Raw genomic sequence first — 15,590 nt, 5'->3', positions numbered from 1 at the left:
AGCAAGTGACTATTTTTGGTCATGTAAAAAAGTCCATTCTAAAGCATTATTGAATGGCCAAAGTGATCACAAAAATAGTGGTTGGTGGCAAAGATATTTATTTAACATTTTTGCAAACATTCATAAAATGATGCTCTTGAAAATGACCACTGGGCTTCAATATAGAATGTAAAAATTGTCCTTAAAATGCTTCTATTAAAAATGCATTGCACTCAAAAGTCAAATACAAATGACACATCAATAAAAGAGTAAAAAACGCCACCTAACGGTTAGATTCAACTGATATGTCCTTAAAAAAGTACAGTACTGTAAAAGGTACTGTAAAGTACTGTAAAATAATATATATATATATATATATATATATATATATATATATATATATATATATATATATATATATATATATATATATATATATATATATATATATATATATATATATATATATATATATATATATATATATATATATATATATATATATATATATATATATATATATATATATATATATATATATATATATATATATATATATATATATATATATATATATATATATATATATATATATATATATATATATATATATATATATATATATATATATATATTGCTCTGGCGCCATCTTCTGGCCCCCAGTGCCAAGGAGCTATTGTGAAGTGAGGTGAGGAGTTTCACGAGCAGCAATCAATAGTATGTTCCTTAATTACCCCAGCCATGTTATTGACTGTCTTTTACTACCTACCATAAGCCATATTCTGCTCATATATATATATATATACTATATATATTTGCATATTTTTGGGATTCACCAATGAATGAATTAAGAACATATGTGCTTACATTTCTTAGGAACAAATGGAGCTATACCTCTGATGTCTTGAAGAACTGTGGTGAAAGCCACGAGGACATACTATATAAGGCATCTTGTATATGCTACCTTTTAGATTTCCAGCATTCAGTATTATACATCATGTTTGTTCAATGTAGCAGCACACCATTGAATATGCCATTGAATGTACCAAAAACAGGGTTCAAACAAAGCTTTTCATCGAAAGAGAAATTTTTTTTTCTATATATATATATACGTCCAGTACATTCTACATGTCATTAATACTATGTGTGCAGTGGCAGATAAGACTTTGACATCCGATTAAATAGAATATGAATTGTAGCTTTAATTATGGTACATAAATAACTAAAATTCAGTAGCCAGAAAGGGCATGTTTTGTGAATTCAGTCAATAATGCGTATTTATCCTGGAAGCGCGTAGAAACTTGAAGGGAATCTTTGATCCAAACGTCCAAATCTAGTCATAATTAATATTAACATTTGGAGCCCTTGACTCTCCTCTTCTCTTCTTGTTCTTTTTCCTTTTGTTTCTTTTCTCTCTTTTTCTCTTCCTTGGCTTCCTTGTACTTCCAAACTGGAGGTTCCAGGTATCCATTTTGCCTTTTCTTTTTCTTCTCTTTCTTTGGAGTAGGCTCCCCAGATCTGGTCACTTCAATTTTCGGGACGCAACCCGAGGGGAAGATACTGTTCCTGCGTGCCATGCTACGGGGAATAAAGCCTCTCATACCCCCGGACGGCACACTTTCCCTTCGCTCGGTCTCCTGGTAGCAGGAGGTCAGGCATACCGAGGCGATGGATACGGGACTGGGAGAGGGGGAAGTGAGGGAGCCGTTGCTGTGAGACACCTTGCTCTCCTCTAGTTCCTTGCTATTGTGCTTCTCAAGTAGTTCGGGAACAGCAAGCCTCCGCTTCCCGATTTCTGGGGGGCTGCTGGGACACAGCGGATGGCAAGCAGTGGCCACCAGAGGGCTGTTAATGCTCGTAGTCATTCGCACCATGTGATCCATGACCCCATTCTCTTGGGGGTCTTGAGGGAAGCTTAAAGTCAAGCTGTCCTTCAAGTGCTGCCGTAGTTTCTGGCCTGCACTTTTGCTGGCTGTGGCCTTTGCCACCAGTTGATTGAGTTCAGGCCATTCAGGTTTGTAGTTAGCACAAAACTGCTTGGCGGCAGGGTGTGCTTGCAGGTAGCGTATTCTGTTCATTGTTTCAAATCTACCTGTCTTCAAAACCCAATCCTTCAGGCCGCGGCCTTGAACGTAGTCCACTGCATTTATATCGGCACCTGTGTATCACAAAAGTGGAATTGCTCAAGGCATATCGCAGAATCCAAGTACTAATTACCACAAGAGATTCATAGTTACAGGATTTGAATGTTAATTCTGGTCTTCCTCGATGGAGTGTGTTAGAAAAATGTCCTTAGGTGTTAAGGTGAGATTTTTATGCTCCTGCACAAAATAAATGAATGAAGGGAAGTAGTGTAGAAAATAGATAAATGGATTGCTGGGCAGACAGTCTGTTAGGGTTGCTTGGTTTTATGCTTTTTCCCCCCGTGGTGTCCTGTCTAAGTGATTGCACATTGTGTTCAGCTGTCATTTCTCCGCCCCTGGTTTATTTCCTGTATTAGGTGTTCCGAATTGTCATGTCAACCCATGTCAGTCTATTTAAACCACTGATTGTTGTGTCATTCATCGGATTGCCTCCTTTTGTTTGGCCAAGTCATGTTTCCACGTTACCCCGATCCATGTCCCATATGCCTCTGTCCTCACTTTCCCGGGTTATGTGATTTGATTTCTAAGTCTTTGTTATTTTCTAAGATGCTGTCTAAGTTATTAAAGTTTTCGTTTGAGCACCACTTCCCTGCGATTGGGTCCTATTCCCTGTTCCCTCGCCTTGATGTTTTGCCAAACAGGTAACAAAGTCAAATAACTCCGCCTTGTGACTACTTTTGCAATTCAGTGAGTGGATTATAAAATGTTAGATGTGTAACTTTATTCTTCCTATCAACAATTGTCATTCAATCCATTGGGTTCCATTGCTGGTGACAGAAGTCCAATTCATTGCAACAAATGACCTCCTACATCCTGATGCTGCCATGGTTGTGTTTTGTCTGATCAGCAGAGTATTTAAATACAGTAGATCCAGGAGATATATATACTTGTTAGTTGCCTTTGCCAATTTGAAATCTAATTTCTGGTGCTTTTAATTAGTATTTGCTAGATGTGTGTTTTGTGTTGTTTTTGTTACCATTGGTTTTCTTCATAAAACTCTGTGAAAGTTTTTGTCATGGACTCTTTGTGTTACTTTATGTTGGAGTTCTTGGTACAATGTGTCTGTTTTGAATTCAATATATACTTCTGCCTCCTCCGTAACAGGACTAGCAGTACAATCACTGGCAGATTCCCAGTTTAAATGGATTAGATATCTATTCGTGATCAATGGAAATGGAGCCTGATCATTCCCTTCCAGATGTGAAGGTCAAACCATGAAAATAAAGGCCATTATCTTACCATGCATGAGGAGGGCCGACACGCAATCCTCTCTGCCCTGCAGGCCTGACTTGATTAGAGCAGTGAAACCACGGGGATCCCTGACCTCGGTGTCCACACCAGAGTAATAATTGAGGATGTAGTTTAGAATTGTGGTGAAGCCTGAATAAAGTAAAACATTGGTTGGAGTGAGTGTTTAACACATTCACTACCACAGAGTGTTGAAGATGTTCAAGTGATTTCAAGGTTGGCAATGATCATTCCTATTGAATAATCACTAGCAGCTGGCCCAGTTAAAATTGCTTGGACATCTATCACCATCAATGGCAGGAAATGTGTAGACCTCGTTTGTGGGAGAACCTACCAGCTTGGGCTGCAATCATAAGGGCAGAGTTACCATCGTTGTCTTGGTGGTTGATGTCTATTAGAGGACAGACATGCAGTGTGGTGATGACATCCACAAATCCTTTGCTCACGGCTACCATTAGTCCATTCTGGCAGGCAACAACACGGACAAGATATCAACATGTTGGTATAATCTTGCCAATATTTCCTAAAATATAATTCATGCTTTATAACAATGCTACCTTGGGATTTACGAGAATTGTAAATATTTCCAGCGGCTAATTGGGCGTGTGTTATGGATTAATGGTATTCATTCATTTGAATGCAGAGATATGGTATGATTTGAGATTTAAGTGTTTAGACTGTTGTCTTTGAGTTATTTAAACTCATATGTGAAGGCACCATATATATTTTGCTCATTTGTGATTCTTGACAGTTACAAGGCTAATACATAACATTTGACTTAAAGTGGTAGTAGTGTGTGTATATATATATATATATTTAAAACACTCTGTGGTTCAGGTGAAATATGAGTGTCCAGCTTGGCATTAGGGTAACGTGGCAATTCTTACATTGATGTCAATTCAAATATTTCTCACCCGACTGTTAATATCCAATTCCATGGCCTCTTCTTTGGTAATGCCTCTCTCCAGCATCTTTTGCAAGGAGATGGGATCATTCTGAACGCATGCCTCATATAGTGTTGTTGGAGGTTCTGCATACTTGTCATCTCTTTCAAAGTTAGGAAGCAGTGAGTCATCAGAGAGGGTGCTTCCAGTGTCAGAATCATCCAGGTTCATCTTAGAATCCTCAAATGGTTCAGTGCCCATGTGGGGGTCCTCACACGACGAGGCCATGAGCTCCCACTCCTTAGCCACATCTGCCGAGATCACACCTGAGCGCCTTCTCTCCTTTGGGCCATTATTGCCTGGAATAGAAAAATCATAGTTTGTTGCTTGGGTTTTTAACTGATTGCGATAAGCAGGTTCATTCTAGAGCATAACGACAATGGTTCATCTTGGCCTGGACCATGATGTAGATTAAGTGGTGAGAGAGGGCGTGACCGAGGCCTAATGCGGATGAGGAGCTTCGCTTCACTTCAACCCACTTATGCTGATTTTACCTGAAGCGTAAGCTGAATGTGCAGCATGCCTTTTGCCACCGTAGTCCGTTATTGCCTATAATGGGAGTTAGATCCGGTATTTCTATATTAAATATGCCATCCGATCCATGTTGTTGTGCATAGTTGTTGTTTTCTTTCCTTGCAATTGGCACCTATTTTATGGATTTGACCATTAAACAAAACCATTTTAGAATGGCAAGTTCATATCAGTATTTTTGTGTCCTCTGTTCCCAAAGTGACCAGCAAGACAACACCAGAAGGCACTCAGGCTTCAGCAGCTTCATCAAAGATAGAGCAAGCAATTTGGTGGTTTATTGCCAGTCAGACGTCCACCCCCTCCAGCCATGCTGCTGGGTGACATGTAACAGGACTGATGGTGAGTCTTCCTGGCAGCCTGATGACAATAATGCATGAGTCAAGGCTCGTGTATCACATGTTCGCAGTATGTCGTCTGATATTTGGGATTTTCATACTCTCCTCAATCTTTGTGTGCATCATCCAGTCAAATACTCTGAAAACCTCATAACATTTTCCCCTTAAACAACAAAGCAATATATTTCAAAGCAACTCACACCATTTAAATCAAAGCAGGTCAAAATCCTGAGTAGGAATCAAACTCAAACTTGTTTAGTTAAAAGCACCTTACACTGAAACTAGCTACAGCATCTAGTATTTCTCTTTCGTCCCTGCTCTCAATTTTTGAAGTGACAGGAAACATAACTTATGTGAAAATGAATGCACAGATAGTATTATGTTTCTTCTTTTTCAACAGGAGGAATACTTCATCTTGCCCAAGTAGGCTTGACTGTTTTTACGTTTGATAAAACCCCCCTTTATCTTTTAACTAATCACACAAATGTTATAATTGCTAAGATATAAACTATGATAACAGAACCAAATTCCACCTCTTGAAAGTGATCATTCTGAAGTAATCATTTGAAACAGCTGTTTCTCAACTTTTAAACTTCCAGAGCACTTGTTCTTTACTTCCAAGTTTTGTCTTTAAAGTTATGCTTCTGCTTTGACTTCCTGCCAAGCCCTACCTTCCTCTTCATTTCTCTACTATTCAACCTCACTCTGACGTTGAAACATGACCCATCCCTCATTGACTGTGACACGCAAATGTTAATAATTTTGAAATAATACGACATATCGCACAGCTGATGGAGATAGAAAGAACAAAGTCTAAAAGAATCCAACCTTTGAGAGTCCTCTTCCTTTCTGTAAGTGTGGATGTCTGAACATAGCATCTTGTTGTGTTGGACGCCTTCTCTTTTACAAATTTGGTTAAGTTTAAGTTCCCCAAAGTGGCTGTGACTCCGCTCTGTTCCCTCCCTTCATCTCTTGTATTGATGGCCAGTTACCCCTACATAGACTGTGCGGTCCTAAATCAGGCAGCATGCTCTCATTCTCTCATCCCGATTACAGAAGATTTAGGGATTAAACGAAAGAAACAGACAGCGGCAACCCCTTGCTCCCCTCTCAGTCTTCTGAGGTATTCGAGCAACCCCACCCCTCCTCTCTCGCTCATCTTTCTCACTTGTCTCCTCAGCGCTCTCAGTCCTTCAACGGCCCCCTCTGCCCGTCTGTTGTGCCACCAGAGCCAACCTCGCACTTTGACTGAGTCACAGTTGAGCATTCGTCCCAACTCTGCCGTGTCTTGGGGCTCAATAGCGTCTTCTCGGTTCTGTTTTCCCATGCAAATCCATTTGCTGTAACAAACAAACAAACCCACCCACCCCTGGTGTGGCGTTAAGACGGACGGGGGCCTGCGATTGGTAATTGTTCTCATGACAGAGATGTCACGCACATAAAGACATTCACGGAAACACACGAGCATGCTGAGTCACAACACCAGTTGGGCCCGAGCCCCAAAAAATTGGACATTGGAGTCAGGAAGGTCATTCAGTTTAAGTTTTGGTTCCTCTAATGTAGGATTTCAATACAGACTATTTATTCTTTGGGGCATCTGATAGTATAGTGACAAGAACATGTCATATTAGCAACAGGGCCTCAAACACATGCACTCAAAGAGTGCATGTCACCAGATTAACCCTGCTGTTATCTGGCGAGTAGCCTCATGATCTTGGAGTGGTGAAACATTTCCGCTCTTGATGGGATCAACTCTGCCTCCCTGAGTTCAAATAGTGACATGCAACGCTTGCATTTGAGGCTTGCTCCGCCGGAACTAAAGGTTTAGACCACATACTATATTATCAGCAGAGGTGACAAAAGTAAACATGCAAATGTTAAAAAAAAAACATGAACTAGAAGGTAGAACTTGAAAGTATTGCTTCAATACCAGTGGATGAAAATAACAAGAAAATATGGGTTATTAGAAGTGACGGAATGCAGTAAATTTAAGATATTTTAACTGTAAGACATGTATTGAAATACTTTAGTTCCAAATAACTGACTTCTCTCATAAAAAGGAAAGGCGATATAATTTGTTAACACAAGAGGGCAACCTCGCACACTAATTACAATTTATTAATTGACTTTGTTTTAGCACTCGTTATTCCAATCTCCTTTTGGACCCCTACCACCATTGTGGGGCCCCTCACCAGGTGTGCTTACACTAAGAGGTTAGTATGAGAGAGTGGACCTTGAAGTGAGGTTTGGGGAAACAGCAACTGTAATTTTAGTCTGCTTGGTGAGTAACTCTGTAAACGGCCATGTGCAGCTAATATTAGACGATTGGCACTTTATCAAGGATTGCTTTTTGCCAGCTCTTAACTCAAGAGTTTTCCATGTAACACAATCCAAGTCTGCTTTTAAATCTGCTGGGAATCAAACAATTGGGGTGGTAAACAGCAAGGACAGACTACTAAATATACTGTATTCATGCTGAGCAATGACATTTCCAATGATTTAGGAATGGTAATTCGAATCAGAAATTAATGTGCTTCACTCGAGGACACGTGATAATGTCACTAGGAAAAAAAAGTAGTTTTTTGAAGTCTGTGCAGGACATTCTGTCTGCAGCAACTTGATCGGATTTAAAGCGGGCCAAAAACGTCTACACTGAAATAAGCGATTGTGTCCAATTTTGAATAATGGACTATAATAATGGATATTTATTTGACTAAAAGGGAGATTCTGAACTCAGAAGACACTACCATTTATCAGGTTTTATCTTTGCACTGTAAATACGCTTGCAGTAACATTAACTGTAAAATAGTGTTGATATAGAGAAAATAGAGGGTTTGCATTCACACCAGCACAAAAGGTGTGCATCGCCCACGTTTTAGGTTTGGTCTGAAGTCAACAGGACAAATGTAAATATTAATGTCATAAATTTTGCAATTGTAGCTACAGAATTGGAAAATAAATATACTGCGATCATTGTAAATGATGCAAACAAGCAAATGGACAATATTTTAAAATTGTGTCTCGAAGTTGGATATCCGTTCATGTGGATAGCGATTTCGAGTGAAGTTGTCTTGTAGTCATACATTTTCTTTTCCTTCTAAAATATGCGACCCACTTCTAGAGGATTTATTGCAAGTGTGATAAATTGCCTTCTTTGGAAAGAACACTTTATTGATAACAGCAGTGAAACTTCATTAACTAGGTTCTTCATGGACTTTCATTGTAGAATAATGTTCAATGTCGTCCTTAAATGGGCTTAATCCCACTTTATTGTTCAGCAGCATTAAGAAATTGCAATTCGTCATCAACATTTTTTTGCATTCGGCATTTCATGGAGTTGAATAAGATCTTGGTACAATTGATGATAGTCTCATAAATAGATGAGCTTAAGGGCCCCTGTGTTCAGACCTTATTTGGGGCTGCCCCCACCGCTTGTGGGTTCACACACACACCATGTGTCACTGCGACTTGGACACATTTGCTGTGAGGGAGGGAAGAGGTGGAAGTGTACTTTGAAGAAAGCTCAGAAAACATGTTGAACGGAAGCAACAATGGTATTCAGCAAGGAATTTTTGACTTGAAGACAAGGAAGGGGAACAATAATGGAAGTTGATGGGAGGAGGGTTCCTTGGGTGAGAGGGTGGTAATCTCAAGCAGCCAATGAAGAAGTAGATCGGAGGATTGCAGAGAGGGTGATGAGTCTCAGTTCACCAGTTGGACTTAGAGAGAAGGACATGACAGTTCATCAGCAACTCTTGACAAGAGGATACAAACTCGGAGGCAGGCAGTGCAAGGAGGCCCAAATAAATCTTGAATGTGTGTTTCGCAGGAGCTTTTCATTATAAACTGGGACGACTGCCTGTCCCTCGATCCTCTTTCAGAACCGTTCCGTTACATGAAGTCTGCGGCTCAGATAAATATATGGACTTCTCACACTGCAGGCCAAAAACGCATTAGGACGAGAAAACCAGAGACTAAAGGCCTGTAGAAGTAGTGGGATTAAAGGTTGTTGTAAAGCTTAATCTAAAGGTGGAGAGAATGAAGGCACTTCAGAAGAACTCCGGACGCACTGACCAGATGTTGGGAGCCATGGCTGACATGCTTACTTCTGTGGCAATGCCCAATCAACAGTGGGTGAGTTGAAACAGAGTCTCTCTCCTCATTGCTTAGAAAGTATTTAGGAAATATGGATGACACACAATGTAAAATCAGGAAAAGCAGGATGCCACTTGTTCAACTCACTAAAAAGTTATTTGGAATGCGAATGCTTTATTTTCATCACCATTCAGTGACAATGTATTCGGTTGGTCGAAATCAATTTCTTATTACATGATGGAGGAATGTATGTTTTCACTTCATTTGTTGTCTAGAACAATTGTCTTCTTTTGAGTGACAAGTAAACTGATGTCTGTTCTAGCTGGTTTTGATTGGGTGGACCAATCCAAGGACAATCAGTGGGTTCAAATAAACAAACAATTATTTGTATATATTCATATCAATATCTCAAAAATCCTGAGTCTTAAATAATTGGGAATATGTTTTTATGATGTGTAAGAAAAACCATGCCAGCACTAGAAAAGGTAAATTCAAAAACTTTGATATTTGAAATTTTTGCAGATGAATAAACCACTAGGCAGTGCTCTAGGGTTATTTGTCAGTTTTGATGACTTTTCAAATATGGTTCCTTGTACTGTAAAGAGTCAAATTGCTCAAAAGTTCATTTTATGAGGATGATGAAATTATAATGGTGGTAAAGCAGCACTTGACATAATAGTACTGTATAAAGTTTGTAATTTTGTTAGGCTTTACAGTATTTTAATTTTATCTTTAAAATACAATCTTTATCTAAAAATATATATTCAATGCTCATCTGGTGATATAATTTTCTCCTACCATTTTCACATTTTATGGGCTGAATCCTCTACTGAAGGACCATTCAATCTAAATGGCAGCCTACCACAATTTCCACTGAATTGTTGCTCATGGAGTAAAGCCACGGATGGAAAAACACAAGCGGGAGTGTTAGGTTTTTGTGGTTTTGAGACCCTAATCACTCTTACCAAGACCTCCTCCCGTAGAGGAGAACTCCATCTGACAAAGGCATCTCTGTATGCAGCTCACGGAGGGCGGTGAAATGGACCTCCCATCGAACAAAGAGGGAAGGGGGTCGGTCCAGGGCTGTTGCGATCCTGAGGAACAAGACTGGGTGCAGGCCAGAGAAGGAACAGGTAAGACCTGAAAGCTTCACCCAGCGTGACACACTGTCACAAAGCTACAATGTTTTCTAAACATTGACCCTCACCAAACCAGTCAGAGCCATTGTAACATCCCACCTCAGCTTTGGTTCTTTTATGTGACACGTCATGGCTGTAAAATGCCCTTAGCAGCCATTCAATTACTTAAGTTGCCCATACGAACTGCCGTAAGCTTGGCAAAAACGGTCAGATCTGACCCGGGAAATGTTTCAAAACAAGAGCCTTAATTTAGTCCCCAAATTCTTTTATGGAGATCAAATGCAGTGTTGGTGACCACTTTGTTTGGGGAGCAATGCAGAGTCTAAAGCCCTGGACAAATCAGCTTTATATGGCAACACACAGAAACAAAACTGGGCAGAAAAAAGGATAACTTACAAACTTATACCCCTTTAATAAAAAATGGTTAGAAATGAAGAAAAGTGTTTTGTAGAATAAAATGAATTGGAACCAAGTTTTAAATGCACGTCATTGAAGTTCTTAGGCCACAAGTGAAGGGTATCTAAGGCCTTTACAGTGCACAACTAAAAAGAAAGTTATTAATGCCTTTCCTTTTCCCTCAGAGTAATGGAACAAAAGGAGCTTTGTCTCTTGATGAGACTTTTGATTGGATGCTGTGTCTAAAGAAAGTGTGTGCTGGTGTGGAGCATATGGTTGGCCTGCCAACGACTGCGGAAATCAGTGCTCACTGTACCACCACTCCAATTTTGTGGAGGAGTGAGCCCATAAGGAGCTGTCGATGATGCTTATCTTTAATGGCCTAATTTTGTTGGGGTGTGCTTTGGAAGAAAGAGAAAGTCATGTGGACTTTGACCATAAGGCAAATTGTTTGTTTCCCTTGTCATCTGCCTTTGCTGAGTGTATTTTGCGTATAGGCCAAATTTCCTCCGGATAGGAAATTGGATGGAATATGAGTGAATGAAACAGCAGGAAGACTTCCAGACCACAATAACAGGCGGCAGACTTTTGGGATCCCGGAGTTGTTCACTTTACAGATTCCAGTGCCATTCGTTATAAAAATGGCTTGGATATATGTAGGAGAAAGCTGGTCCTTTTGATTATCATAATATTTATGTTTTAAAAATGGAATTGCATTGTTCTTTTTACAGAAAGCTAGTTATCAGTCTATCCCAGACAACTATGGGCATCAAGTGGGGGACACCCTGAATCAGTAGCCAGTCAATCGCAGGGCACAAAGGGGACGGACAGCCATTCAAACTCACGTTCATACCTAGGGGCAATTTAGTGTCCAATCAGCCTATTATGCATGTTTTTGGGATGTACGAGGAAATTGGAACAATAGAAGGTATTATTTTGATTTAGTTTTAGTATTCTTTTTAGAAGGCCAGGTTATGGCCAGGCCTGTGGAGTGGGAAACATTCATTCATTAATTTTCTGAACCGCTTATCCTCAAGGGTTGCGGCGGTACTTGCGCCATCCCGGATTGGTGGCCAGCCAATCGCTGTGCAGGCCGAAGGAGGCAGACAACCATTCATGATGACATTCACGTAAGGTCCATTTAGAGTTATTAATCACCATACACTGCATGTTTTTGGGATGTGGGAGGAAACTGGAGTACCCAGAGAAAACCCACAAGTACGGAAAGAACATGCAAACTCCACACAGGACTTGCGATCGAACTCTCGTCCCCAGAAATGTGAGGCTCACGTGCTAACCACCCGGCGGCCACAGGAATGGAAAAAAAAAAAAAATGGTTCATAAACTTTTTTCAAAAAAAAGTGTGACAGTGACACTGGATGTGTGATTGCATTCTGCTATGATTTGCTACAGAGAGGTCAGGCCAGTTTGGAGTGCATGATAGGGATGAGAAAAGGTGAGGCCTCTGAAATGCTTTTGATGGCATTAATGGCCATCTGTTATGCATTAGAAACAAGACGCCTGCCCGTGACTTTACAGGAATCACAAGACTATGACAGCGCCAACTTTTAGATTAAAATACAAAAAAAAAAATCTCATTACCATGTTCCACACCATTACAGTGCTTTGCAAACATTCCATTTTTTTAACAGAAGAAGAAAATATTCCATTTCCATTTTTTACCCACTACATTTCTAATTTACGGTAATCCCTACTCCTACTTTTCCTCTGGGTAATGTTTGAAATGGCACAATTTTAAACCTGTGGTCCTGTCGTAGTGCAAAGAGATTTTAAAAATGATATCTTTCTTCAAATCATACCAGTATTTTGCATCCTAGCAGTTTTTTAATTTTTCTACAGACTCCCCCAAAATGGTTTATAATACCACACAGATATAATTCAATGTTGTTATGATATTTTGCCATTTACAGATACAGTTTTAATGCTATGGCTGACTTGAGTAGAGAGATAAGTGGCTTTACTTAGCACTCTTACTTCCATATACAGTACAGACATCATCTTTCTACAAATCCAAGGTAAATGAGAAGAATATGCATGAAATCATTTATATGCAGTTTGACCAGAGGCTGGGAGAGTGCTGATCCCAGAGGCCCCTGGGAAGGACTTGTGCGTGTGACCTTAAATGGGAAGAGATCAACCTGAAGCTGCATTATATTGCATGGAATGGTCCAAGGGATAAATAGCATTGTCACACAAAATTCTGCGTGGGCAATAATAATGAAAAAGTGTATGGCACATTGTGTCGCAAAGACAAAATACATTTCTGCAACTACGTACAATCACATTTTTTTTTTGTGATGATAAAGAAAAAGGAAAAACGATGTGGATATAAAAAAATGACTTTTAGGTTAAGTCACCATTGTATTGCAGTTTTGAAGTAAACACTAAGTTTCCCAGTCCTGGAATTAGCTTTAGTCAAAATATATTGACAGTGTCAAGTCTGTTTGTGTGTTGTGCAACCAAAGCCGACGGCATTGTTGGACCCTAAATTGGTCATGGAAATTAATTTGAAAGATATCTTACAGTGAAATTAGCCAAAAGGTTCAGAATGTGAAGTATATGTTCCATCAATCCTCATATTATGTAAAGGTTTTCACTCAGAGTATCACACACTCAAACTCTCACCTGCAAATGACCTAATAAACAAAGAAAACTAGAATCTGCTGGAAATAATTTCCAGAATGTGAAAGGCTGAGGCATATAGTTCTGCAATTTGTGATGTCTCAAGAGTGAAAGTCTGCTTCTGCATGGTCTAGGGGAGAAAAAAAAAACACATTTTCCTGTACACCTACAACATCTGCTGTTGCTGTAATTGGGAAGAAACGGCAAGTACTCCCAGGACAATATGACAAAAAACATGACAGTGACTCCTGCTTCTTGATGGAATGTTGTCCAAAGCCTAAAACCAACTCCTCCTGTCAACATGTCAAGGATCCCGGTTTTCCTTAATTGGCTTTTAGTTTAGAGAAGAAGGCAGAGAAAAAAGGGAGGTAAAGGAAAATAGGCAAGGGGAGTAAGACAGAAAAAAAAATCTAAGCAAGCATTCTTTGGCAGAATATCAGATTGCTGAGAGGCTAATGTAGATGAAGAGTGGTTGGTGAAATGCGTGTGATTCTCCTGAGTTAAAACTCGTGCTATGATGATCAAATTTGCGTTTATCCAATCAAGTGTCCAATGGTACATGGAAATAGATACAAGGCTGCAGTAAAAAATCAATACATTTCAATAATTTCCTTTCCTAAACCACATCCCTGAGTGTTTCTTTTATAACATAATTATATTGATACACTGTGTAATGTTGGATTTTAGTGTTGCGTGTGTATGCGTGGGAGTGTGTGTGAGGGGATGTCATTGAGAGCTTAGGGTAAAAAAATAAAAGCAGGGAGACAAATTGGTGTTAATGCTCATCTCACATCATCTCCCACTCTCCCTTCAAGTGGGAGGAAGATATGCATATTTTTTCATTTTTCTGCACATAATTTTTGATAATTCCTCCATGTCAAAGACTGATAAGGTCATTTAATTAGTACCCAATGAGTAAGTTCCTCGCTAAATTGCCCGGGTTACAATAGGTTTGAACAAACAATGAAAGCACTTTAATGAGCAGCACTGATTATAAAGCAAAGCTAGGCTATACATATATAATATATAACATATATATAATAGATTCCAGTTTGTATAGTTTATGCATTTAATTTGGTAATTCATTCATTCATTCATTTTCCGTACTACTCACAAGAGCTGCGGGTGGTGCTGGAGCCTATCCCAGCCAACTATGGGCACCGGTGGCGGGTGACACCCTGAATTGGTGGCTAGCAAATCGCATGGCACGAGATGGACAACCATTTACGCTCTCACTCATATCTAGGGGTAATGTAGTGTTCAATCAGCCTACCATACATTTTGGGATGTGGGAGGAAACCGGAGTACCCGCAGAAAACCAACACAGGGCTGGGGAGTACATGCAAACTCCCCACAGGAACCCAGCTAGGGTTGACCTCTCGATCTCTGAGGCCGATGTGCTAACCAATTGCCCACAGGGGCACTGCATTTAGTAATATTAAATAGCTGGAGTGTTTAGAAAAGCAGTCTGTGTCTGATGTGGCTACCATTCACGTAGTGCATGAGTCCAACGCATCAAGTTGATTGGGTTGCTGACCAAGTCTGTGGAGTTTTAGTCCACTGGTCGTCAAAGGCTTTGAGAAGGGTGCCAGGAACTGAATCATGGTGTCATATATGCCAATCTTGTGAGCTGTCTGTTCAGCAGGTTTCGGACAATATTTCCAGGTAGATGTTGTGTTGATTTCCATGGCTGGTCTGCCTACAGGTGGTCTGCCATCCGGAGGCAGGTCGGATGGACTCGCTAAAACATTGGGGCTGTGCCAAGATCAAATGTTAGACCTTTATTTATGTTTAGTCCTTTTATTCTAAAAAAACTGCACCTAAAAACGAAGATCTTAAGTGTAGCTTGCTTTTCTCTTAATGCGTGGAGCTCTTCTGGGATTTCTTTGTCTTTGCTAACACATTAGACATTCACTGAATTTAAAGCTGCATTGTCAGGCCAATTGGCAAACATTGTGAAATTTGAGATCCCAAGAAAATAGAAAGAGAAAAGAAAAGCTTGGTCTGTTGGATTCTTGTTCATAATTGAACTTTGGCATTGGCTGTCTAAGGCAAAAGCATTCTTGGATGGCACTTGAAAGAAAACTGCAGTATGTTACACCTACGACCTAACATGGCTTCTCCTCTGTTCACAAT

At 39.8% G+C, this 15,590-nt stretch overlaps 2 protein-coding genes across 4 annotated transcripts in view; one reads left to right on the top strand and one right to left on the bottom strand.

Moving 5' to 3' along the window:
- Window positions 1-621: 621 nt before the first annotated feature.
- ankrd33aa (ankyrin repeat domain 33Aa) lies at window positions 622-6,234 on the bottom strand. Its single transcript, XM_077718788.1, has 5 exons — window positions 6,010-6,234; window positions 4,286-4,614; window positions 3,706-3,835; window positions 3,363-3,503; window positions 622-2,137 (listed from the first exon to the last, which is right to left on the bottom strand). The coding sequence occupies exons 2-5, from the start codon at window positions 4,541-4,543 to the stop codon at window positions 1,329-1,331; spliced, it is 1,338 nt and encodes a 445-aa protein (XP_077574914.1). The 5' UTR covers window positions 4,544-4,614; window positions 6,010-6,234; the 3' UTR covers window positions 622-1,328.
- The window catches only part of arhgef25a (Rho guanine nucleotide exchange factor (GEF) 25a), a 38,239-nt gene continuing 25,158 nt past the window's right edge, over window positions 2,510-15,590 (top strand). The window contains exons 1-3 of one of the 3 annotated variants that reach the window (XM_077718757.1): window positions 2,510-2,764; window positions 5,046-5,185; window positions 10,298-10,409. In XM_077718757.1, coding sequence (XP_077574883.1) covers window positions 5,183-5,185; window positions 10,298-10,409 — 115 coding nt within the window. In that variant the 5' untranslated portion in view covers window positions 2,510-2,764; window positions 5,046-5,182. Of the gene's footprint in view, window positions 2,765-5,045; window positions 5,186-8,689; window positions 9,316-10,297; window positions 10,410-15,590 lie in introns of those variants that run through there. The other 2 variants (XM_077718751.1, XM_077718743.1) reach the window with 2 other exon arrangements.

Source organism: Stigmatopora nigra, chromosome 1 (genome assembly GCF_051989575.1).
Source record: "Stigmatopora nigra isolate UIUO_SnigA chromosome 1, RoL_Snig_1.1, whole genome shotgun sequence".
In the NCBI taxonomy this organism is placed as follows: Eukaryota; Metazoa; Chordata; class Actinopteri; order Syngnathiformes; family Syngnathidae; genus Stigmatopora; species Stigmatopora nigra.
This window is presented reverse-complemented; position numbering and strand designations above follow the sequence as displayed.